Below are 9749 nucleotides of genomic sequence, written 5' to 3'. Positions count from 1 at the left end.
TACGGTGGCGCTGCGGCTTGCCCTTTGCTGGCATTAACCCTTGAGAGACGCGCGCTCCCCGCCCCTCCCCTCCCCTGCCCTCCCCGCCCCTTCTCTCCCTTTCCTCCCTCGGGGCGGAGCTTTTAAAGGCAAGGCGGGGTTTGAAGGGGCGGGGCGGTTCAGGCGCGCAGGCGCGCAGGCGCGGAGGCTCTTTCCGAGGCACAGGCAGTGCGCGGGCCGGGCTCGCTCAGAGTGCACTCGGAGAGGCTGTTGGCGGTAGTCCCGCGAGAGCCGGATCTCTGCAGCCGGGCCGGGGCCATGATCCCCCCGGAGGAGGCAGCGGCGGCGGCTGCTAGAGCCCCTGAGCGGGCGCGGGGTCGGGGAGTGCGGGGCCTCCTGCGGGACATCCGCACCCCGGTGCGCCGGGAGCCCTTCCAGGAGCGCTACGGGCTGAGCCCAGGCCGCGAGCTGGGCAGGTGAGCTGGGACACCACGAGGGGCGCCTCTTCTCCTCTAGCCCCGGGGGGACCCCGGTGTGGGCGGGCGGGGGCTGAGGGACCCCTGGAAGCCCCTTCGGAGCTCCCCCCGCAGGGTGGAGGGGCTGGGCAGGCGGCGCCCCGGGGAGACGGCGGGCAGGGCTGGGACTGCCTGGCCTCTGGGGGGGAGGGGGCTCCTGCCCGCCGCCCGCCGCCCGTGCCCGGCAGCGCTGCTCCGAGGGACCACTGCGTCCTGTTGGCTTTGAAAGCGCCCCCACTCTTCCTCCCTGAGAAATGGGGACTAGCCTAAGGAGCCCAGCCAAGGCCACCCCTCTGACCGCACAGTGGGTGCCCGCGGGCGGCGGCTAGGCGTCGTGCCTCCCCCCACATAGGGTCAGACTGCGCTGTTCCTGCCTGCACGGGGCAAGTGAGCCTGGGGGGGTCCCAGGTGGGCACCGAGGGAGGAGGGAGGAGGGAGCTGGTAGGGGAGACTCAGGACCAGGCAGGGCCCCAGCACCCACTTGGGGTGTGTCAGGCCCCGTGTAGGGGGCTGGTGACCCAAGCACAGAGCGGCAAGCCCATGTAGAGCCCACACCCGCCCAGGCACCAAAGCCCTTCCCCCAAAGGTAGCCCCAATGGGCAGGGAGGGGCAAGAGTACCCCATTGGAGGGGGAGTCCCCACACCCCCATATTCCAGAATGGAGTTCTGAGTTCTAAGAGAAGTTGTCTTGTGAGAGTGAGCCCTGGTGCGCTTCCATGGGGCACCCCTGAAAACCTCAGTTTCCAGGTCACTGGAGCTTTACACAGTCATTTTAGCGGCAAAGCCTGGGTAGGGCAGGGGGGCAGCCTCCAGTCCCATCAGATGGGGGCGGCACTCGGACAACCCCAAGCGAGGGTGATGGATGCCCGGCAGTATTTCTATTTTAGCCAGCATCCTCAGATGGAGTTTGGCTGCCTTCCCTCGCTTGAGGGTGGGAATCTGGTCCTTTCTAAAGGAAATCTCTGGAGCATCTAGTCTGAGGCGGAGGCCTCCTCTCGGAAGGGACTGCACCCACGGTCAATGGTGCCTTGGGGTCCGCCAAGTGTGGCTCTTTTGCTTTTATTCCAGAGGCAAATTTGCAGTGGTGAGGAAATGTGTCAAGAAAGATTCCGGAAAGGAATTTGCAGCCAAATTCATGAGAAAAAGAAGAAAAGGCCAAGAGTGCCGGATGGAAATCATTCACGAGATCGCCGTCCTCGAGCTGGCCCAGGGCAACCAGCGGGTCATCGACTTACACGAAGTCTACGAAACGCCGTCTGAAATGATCTTGGTTCTGGAATAGTAAGTGCCCTTCCCGCATCGCGTCTCGGGGTCCCCTTCCCTCTGACTTCCCTTTCCCCTTCGAAGTCTTTCTCCTCAGTAGCGCGGCAGACTTTGTTCTAGGTATTCTGCACAAGCCGAGGGATTCTCAGAGCCCACAGGAGAAGTCCTCACACCTTGGGTGCAAGGCTGGCAGGGATGAACAGGACAGAGGAGGGCAGCAGCCCCAGGCTCGGCGGCCCCTTTCCCTTCTGGAAGGTTCTCTGCCCCCGTCTTCAAGCTCAAAGACACATCTCGTCCCAGTGCAGAAGAGGAGGATGGGAGAGACAACGGACTAACAGGAAAACCAGAAGCTCAGAATTTGAGAGTTAGACGGGGCCACCGACCTCCTGGTCCAGCCCAAGAACCAGAGGAATCTCCAGCCTTGGCCCAAAGCCCTCCAGAAAGGGGGAGCCACCCCTCTGGAGACCATCCATCTCACACTGGGACAGCTCTTATTGTTAGGAAGTTTTTCTTGTAGGACGAGTCTAAATCTTCCTCTGCTGCCTGCCCCAGGAGGCAGAACAAGTGTGTCCCCTTCCCACACAACGGCCCCCCTCCTCAGAGGATGGCCAGCCTGGGCCTTCCTGAGAGCTCTGCAGTTTCCAGGGTGCCCAGAGCTGAACACGGTCCTCTGCTGGGTCCAGACGGTGCGCCTGGCCCTCCTAACGCAGGCCATGAGAAACCCCTTCTTTGATCTATTTGGCCCATCGGAATTTCAGCTTGTTCGAGTCGGCCCATTGCCCTGAGAGCTGTTCTCTCTCCCAGCTCCATGTCAGCTGCGCTCTGGTGAGCTCACCACCTCTAGCTTTGTCTGAGGCCTTAAACTGCCTTAAACAGCCAGATGCAGGGCGGATAAGTTGTGGGGCTGAGTGACCCTGTCCAGGATCAGCTCGAGACAGCTTCGTCTGGGTTTTGTGGAAGTAGTGAGCTGTCTGTGCAGAACAAGAATCCAGAGTGAAGAGGGACTCGCGTGAAAGGTCTTTGAGAAAGAAGCCAGGCCAGGAGCGGTTCCGAAACACGATGGGCCAACAGGACCTTCTCCTTGCCCAATGAGTCACGAAATAGCCCCAGGTTCCGGCCGGTCCTCCCTCTTCCTCTGATGCTGTCTCCAACCTCCATTCAAGGCAGGGATGCTTCACCTCAAGGAGGCTGAGCTCCAGGCACCGAGTCAGGAAAAGACATCCGGCTTCTAAGCAGCCCCCACCTGGCACCCCTTCAGGGCTATCACTTCAGTTCCTCTAACTTGACTGACGTTTCTTTTAGTCTTTGCAAACCAGCATTCTGAGAGGAAGGCCTTAGTGTCTGTGTCTGTCTGTCTGTCTGTCTCTCTCTCCTTCTCCCTCCCTCCCACCCTCTTGCTCTCTCTCCGTCTCTCTCTTTGTCTCTGGCTTTCTCTCTCTGTCTCCATCCGTCTCTGTCTGTCTGTCTGTCTCTTGGTCTCCGCCTGTCTCTGTCTCCTCCTCTCACTGCCGCTTTCTTGATTTGGGTGTCTGGCATTAGCTCTGATGAGTGGGTCATTCTCCCCGTGGCCCTCGCTTCTCCTGAGCGGAGGCTCCCTCTCTTTTCTCTCCGGTTTGGGCGTGGGAAGCTCCCTGTTCTTCCTTCTCTCCAGCCTGGCCCCGACCTCCTTTTCCAGGCCTCTACAGACCCGGCAGTCCAGCCTCGCCGGCCTCTTTCCCAGGCTGAGTTCATCTCCCGACTCCCCCAGTTCTGTCCCCTTCCCTAGAGAGCAGCCCGGACGACGGCTCTGGGCTGTGGCACGTCGTCTCCCCCTGCCCCCAGAGGGCCCCCAGAAGGCAGGAGCTGCTTTTCTGGTGTCTTTTTAAAGCCTCCCCTTCCATCGTAGCACCATGACTGTGTATAGAGCGGTATTTGGGTGAAGTGACTTGCCTAGAGTCACCCAACTAGGAAGTGTCTGAGGCGAGGGTTGAAGCCAGGACCTCTAGGCCTGACTCTCCATCCACTGAGCCCTCTAGCTGCCTGAGGGCTCACCATGGCAGCAGGAACAGGACAAGGCCTGAGCCCCCTTTGGACGCCAGGCTGGCGGTCAGCCTCTCGGCACACCACAGGGAGCTTCTTTTGGGGGCCGAGAAAGCGAGAGAAGGCTGTCCACGGGCTTTGGGCCAGCGCAGGCCGCTGACCGCTCGGCTTTAGTGGGAAAAGCAGCCAAAGGCAGATTTCTCAGAGCCGCCAATGCTGTCTCTCCCCAGCGCGGCCGGAGGCGAGATCTTTGACCAGTGCGTGGCCGACAGGGAGGACGCCTTTAAGGAGAGGGACGTGCAGAGGCTCATGAGGCAGATCGTGGAGGGGGTCTCCTTCCTCCACGCACACAGCGTGGTCCACCTCGACCTGAAGGTAAGGCCCCGAGGCTCGGGCCGGGCAGGGCCCAGGGGGACCGTTACCGGGGGCCCCCCTCCCTCCTGACCCTCAACAGCTGGCTCTGACTCTCGCAGCCAGGCTCTTCTCTCCGGATCCCCGAGCCCTGCAGCCTTCTCTCAGGCCTCGTTTCCCTGAGCCTCTCGAGCCCTGGACGCTGCGGATGGCTCTCCTCCCTTCTGACCACCTCTTCTGGGCCTCCAGATCACCCCTTCTGGCCCCCGAGCACTCCAGGCTCTGCCCCCTCCTCTCTTCTCCCTCTTGACCCCCCACTTGGGGGTCTCCTCTGCTCCCCAGAATCCATGCTGCCTCCACACGACCGGAGCGTGTTTTGTGACACTTCGGGGTTTTCTCTTTGTAGCCCCAGAACATCCTCCTGACGAGCGAGTCCCCCCTGGGCGACATCAAGATCGTCGACTTCGGCCTCTCGAGGATGGTGGAGAGCCACGAGGAGCTCCGCGAGATCATGGGGACCCCCGAGTATGTGGGTAAGGCCCAGGTGCCGCCCCCACCCCACAGACGGGAAAAGTGAGGCCCACTGGGTGCCTGGTGCCAGGCATGCAAGGTGCCCCCCCCAAGCAGCAGAGGGCAGTGATCAGCAGGGCCGGACACTCTGTGGTCGAGGCTGGGCATTTGGGGCCCGGGGGCCCGTGGCAGTGGAGAGCTCAGCCCCCCCTTGTAGCTGGAGCCCCAGCAGGTGGCTGGGGCTTGGGAGGGGGCCGGGGGAAGGCGAGGCGAGGAAGGACGAGCCTCTGGGGAGCGGGGGGCTCAGAGAGGGGCCTCCCATGGTGGGAGCTGCCTGTGGGCCAGGGTGGAGGCCCGTGAGACCGTCGGGCCCTCGGCGTCTGGGAGCGGAAGCTGAGTCAGGGCTGGCCTCGTCTGGGCACTTGGGGCAGACCCAGAACGGGAGGTGGGGAGATCCGGGGCAGAAGAGGCCCCAAGGGGCACCCAGAGCGCAGCAGCCCGAAGTCCAAGGGGCTTCTCCTGACTTGAAAGGGGGGTTCGGGGTTCACGGCCCAGGAGCTGGGAGAGCTCGAGGTGACGGTGAGGCCCCAGTCCGGCCCCGGGGCCAGCTCTAGCAGGCCTGAGAATCTGGGGAGCGGGCATCTTGGGCCCAGGGCCGTGGGGTGACCCCTCTGAGGCTTTGTTTCTTCGGGGTCCTGTGGGCTCTAGTCCTCCGGCCCTCCTCGAGGGGGCTTCGGCCTCAGCACGTGGCAGAGCCGGGCACGGCACAGATGCTTCGGGAACATCGTCCGCCCGCGCGGGCCCTCCAGGGCAGGAGCTTCCCCATCTGGGGACAGAAGGAGCCCCTCCGCCGCCTGGATCCGGGCTGGTCGGAACACGGCACCAGAATCGGTCCGCCCCGGCCTCGAGCGGCCTGGGCCAGTGGCAGGATTGGCAGGGGGCGGCGGCGTTGCCTCTAAGAAGCCCTCTGTGCTTTCTCCGCAGCTCCCGAGATCCTCAGCTACGACCCGATCAGCACGGCGACGGACATGTGGTGAGCGCCGCCCCGGGTCGCGGAGCCCCTGGTCTGGGTGTGGGTGTGGGCCGGGCGGCGCCGGGCCTCACCCTGTCGTGTCTCCCTCTCGTGCTCAGGAGCGTCGGGGTGCTGGCCTACGTCATGCTCACAGGCATCTCCCCCTTCCTGGGCGACGACAAGCAGGAAACCTTCCTGAACATCTCCCAGATGAACGTCAGCTACTCCGAGGAGGAGCTGGACGCCGTGTCCGAGGCGGCCGTGGACTTCATCAAAGCGCTGCTAGTGAAGAGGCCCGAGTAAGTGCCCGGCAGGGAGGGGGCAGGGCGCCTCGTGTCCTAGCGGGGGGCAGTGTAGACGGGCCGGGATCCCTGCATGCACACACTCTGCCCCGGGTCATGCTTTGTCGTGGCTTCCCACAGGGATCGGGCCACGGCCGAGGAGTGTCTGAGACATCCGTGGCTGACCCTAGGCGAAGGCCCAGAACCTCCCTTCCGGGTCAAGAGTCTGATAGAAGAGGCCGGAGGCCTCCAGGAGGAGGAGGACAGCGCGGGGCCCGAAACGCCGGCAGAGGCCGAGAAGGCCCACCAGGACGAGCTCATCGTGGTGGCTTCCTACACGCTGGGCCCGTGCCCCAAGGCCATCTCCAAACGGTTCCGCTTCGAGGAGCCGCTGCTGCCCGAGATGCCCGGGGAGCTTGTGTACTGAGCGCGGTGCCCGGCTGATGCCAGGCTCCTTTTGAACACTCGTATTATTTATAGCCGCGTGGCCGCACGTCCAGACGTCTCCTGGGCCCGAAGGACCCGAGTGAGCCTGAGGTGACTGGCGAGGCCGAGCTGGGGGGGAGGGGCTGAGCAGCGCACGCCGTCCCTCCTCCAGAAACCTCATTTATGAGAAGTGCCAACCGCAGCCCAGGGTCTGCCTTTGACCCGCGGGCACCGCTTCGGGCATCGCATCCGCCGTGGCGCCAGACTTGACTGGCTCCGTTTCAGTTTAGACCTTTTTAGGATTTAATTTAATTTAATTGAAAGGCACAAGATGTTTCTAAGAACTAGAATGGCAGCCGGGGGGTCTGATGGGTGCATTTTTGTTGGGGGGGTTCCCCAACTTGTTTTCTCCAGTGAGACTCTCGGCCTTGTCCTTCCCTGTGGGGATTGTCAGTGATAATCCCGGGGTTTTCCCCTACGACCCTTCTTACTCCCAACCAATAAGAAAAACAAGGTGGAGCCGGTGTTCCCCCTTTTAGTATCACCCCGGGTTTAGAGATAGTCTCCGTGTTCTCCAGGGAGATGGATGGGGTTGGCTTGGGGCAGTCCTGGGTCCTCCCCTTCCCCTCCCCCAGGTGACTTCTCCCAGGTGTCCATGTGATCTGGCCCAGACGGTGCAGTGGTCAGGGAAAAGGCCCTGCGGAGGTTTTCTGAGCAAGGGAGAAGAGGGGACGAGGGGGTGGCCCCCCACTCCTCCCTAGTCACAGAAGGAGAACCTGGTTCCCATGGAGGCAGCTTTCCTCCAAAGGACTTTTTCTGAAGATCCCAACTCTTTAAATTGTCAATTGATTAAAGCCTTAAAACTGGATGAGAACTGCTAAAGGGCCCTTGTGAAATCGCCCGTCCTCTCAGAGCTGCTTGGCCGGAGGCTCTCACCCAGCTGACCACCCGAAGCGGTTGCCCTGGGCTTCGTTTCCACTCAAGCTTCTTGGGTCTCGGCCTCCCCTGAGGGAGGAAGTAGGGGCTGGGGACCACCTGGGCCTGGCCAGCAGTGAGCTTTACACCATTGGAGTGAGCCTGGCTTTCCCACAGGACTTTGAGGGCACCTGCGTGCAGGTCTCGAATGTCTGATGTTGGAAAGACTGTCTCTGGGTGCCCTCGGAGCCACCCCCAGCCCCAGGTCCTCCCCCGCCATCTGGGTTCCCATTGTTACAAAAACAAACCGAAGCGCAGTTAACAAATTTGCTCCCAGACCTCCTTAATGGCTCTTAAACAGGCCGCTTTGCCATTTGAAATGGTCGCGTTTTCATTCACGTTTTGTGCCTTAAAGTTTGGGTTTGTGCGTATTTTTGAGTCATTCGTAATTTGTATCTAGTTATTCAAGTTTATTGGTTTGTAAGTTAAAACAGTATGAAAAGTCTTTCTATGACAGACCAACTAAAATAAATATTTCTGTCCGTACCGGATGGCGAGGAGACTGGCCGCCTTCACCGCGCACGTCTGAAATCATGGATGAGAGCATCCGAGGAACCTGCCTGGGAGCTGTTACCACGGTGGTTTGGGTGGACATTCCAGTTCATTTCCTCACTTGCATGTCACAGTAATGGTGCTCCCATAGGCCCTGCCTGTGCCAAGGATGCCCTCAGGGAGCTCCCGCTTGGAGTTTTCAGGCAGTAGCCAGGCTGCCCATTTGGTAGAGGTTGGACTGGCGGCTCGAGGGGTCCCCAGAATAACAGCCGTTATTCTGCCTGGGACTTGGCTTTTTTCAGTCCCTTCCTGGTAACCCAACGCGATACATTCTTCCCCTGGGGAGGGAAGGGCCCCAAGAATTGTCGGAGATCCAGCCCAGGGTGGAACTGGGGAACTGACTGCTGATTGCCTTGCATGATCGAAGGGAGGATGAAATGGGAGACCTGGGTAGCCCCTAGACTAGCAGGGAAGATTCCCTTGTGGGGAGAATGAGCATCCCTGACAGGAAGCAGGATCTGCCTCCCAAGTCGTGCCTTCAAGGACCAGGGTTGCAGTTGGGGAACTTGTTTGGCAAGGGGTGATGTGCGATGGGGCAGAGGAACAACAGGAAAGTCGAGTCAGTGTGTGAGTGTAGCACTCACAGGGGCTCGCCGTGGAGAAAGGAGGTCAGAGCTAAAGCAGGCGCAATGGGTCGGAGAAGGAGAACTGGACGGCATCGTGAGGTTGGGCTCCATTTAGGAGGGACCCAGAGAGGGAAGATCAGACTTGGAGGAAGGACCAAGCTCTGGAGCGGGTCCTTGGAGATGAGGGCACAAGGAGGGGGGGGGGGGTGGGGCGCGTCTGACACATCCCAGGCAGGGGGGAAGACATTGTGCTGCCAGATGCCAGGCTCTAAGGAAAAAGAGGGAGCAGCTAGCAGAAATCTCGCCTGGTTGATCAACGTGGATGGAGGCAGCAGGGAGAGCCCACTGACGGCGGCAGGGAGTAGAGGGGAGGAGGGCGAGCGATGAGGGGGGAGAAGGGCATGCATTATCAGGAAGGACTAGAGATCCACCAGGAAAGAGCTTCTAGTCTAGGACAAAACAACTAGTACACAGATAGTGAATATAAGGAGTAGCTGGGTGCTAAGGGGCTGGAGAGCAAGGCCTGTAGAGGGGAGGTTCTGTGTTCAGATTCTGCCTCTGAGACTTCCTAGATGTGTGACCCTAAGCAAGTCACTTAACCCCCATTGCGCAGCCCTTGGTGCTCTTCTGCCTCGGAACCGATCCCTAGCACTGATTCTAAGACAAGGGAAGGGGTTCAAAAATGGCTCCAAGGAAGTTTGGGGAAGACGATGCTGACAACTGGGCAGTCAAGGCAGCTGGATTCCTCGAGGCAGGCCAGAGTCTGGGCGGGAGGAACACTGAGCCGGCTGCCCCGTAGCTAATAGATGCCGAATGTGACATTCCTGCAGCTCTCAGACATCCAGTGTGGCCACAGAAATAAATGCTCAATAGATGTTCTCATGCAAACAGGTGGCAAACCCCGGGGCACTGGCTGAGGAGACCCCGAGGACCTCTCGCCAGGCAGCTTATTGGGCTCCAGGCCGCTGCTTTGCCCCGCAAGGCTCTCCCTGTATCTTCTTCCCCCAAAGAGTCCAGCGTCAGAAAGCAAGAGGATTCGAGGAGAGGCCTGAGCGCCTGCACGGAAGGGCAGGAAGGAAAGAGAAGAGATTTCTGTTCATTAAAGAAAGCAGAAGAATTTCACGTGAGGAATGAGGAGACAAAGGAACCTGCCACAGGAAGGAAGGCGCAGCACAGTGGGGAGACGTGGGTTGGCGGAGGGAAGCCAGGGGCCTGCCACGAGGGAGTGAGGAGCCCCTGATGGGGAGGGAAGGGTCAGGGGGAACTTCTGTTAAAGGTGGGAATGAGGAAAGCAGTCACA

The 9749-nt window shown here is 60.7% G+C and overlaps 1 protein-coding gene across 1 annotated transcript; it reads left to right on the top strand.

Moving 5' to 3' along the window:
- Positions 1-227: 227 nt before the first annotated feature.
- STK17A (serine/threonine kinase 17a) lies at positions 228-7826 on the top strand. Its single transcript, XM_044656769.1, has 7 exons — positions 228-455; positions 1563-1775; positions 4007-4151; positions 4534-4660; positions 5622-5670; positions 5769-5948; positions 6072-7826. Exons 1-7 carry the CDS (start codon positions 298-300, stop codon positions 6355-6357), a joined length of 1158 nt encoding a protein of 385 aa, XP_044512704.1. The 5' UTR covers positions 228-297; the 3' UTR covers positions 6358-7826.
- The last annotated feature ends 1923 nt before the right edge of the window (positions 7827-9749 follow it).

This window comes from Gracilinanus agilis, chromosome 1 (assembly GCF_016433145.1).
Source record: "Gracilinanus agilis isolate LMUSP501 chromosome 1, AgileGrace, whole genome shotgun sequence".
Lineage (NCBI taxonomy): Eukaryota > Metazoa > Chordata > Mammalia > Didelphimorphia > Didelphidae > Gracilinanus > Gracilinanus agilis.
Note: the sequence above shows the minus strand (reverse complement) of the source record. Positions and strands in the feature narration are given on the sequence as shown.

What these genes read in the sequence shown, in the direction of transcription:
- STK17A (XM_044656769.1), top strand. Translation starts at nt 298, where the DNA reads ATGATCCCCCCGGAGGAGGCAGCGGCGGCGGCTGCTAGAGCCCCTGAG. An exon ending in GGGGACCCCCGAGTATGTGG is followed by an intron (nt 4,661 to 5,621) that starts GTAAGGCCCAGG and finishes CTTTCTCCGCAG; the next exon opens with CTCCCGAGATCCTCAGCTAC. An exon ending in AGCACGGCGACGGACATGTG is followed by an intron (nt 5,671 to 5,768) that starts GTGAGCGCCGCC and finishes TCTCGTGCTCAG; the next exon opens with GAGCGTCGGGGTGCTGGCCT.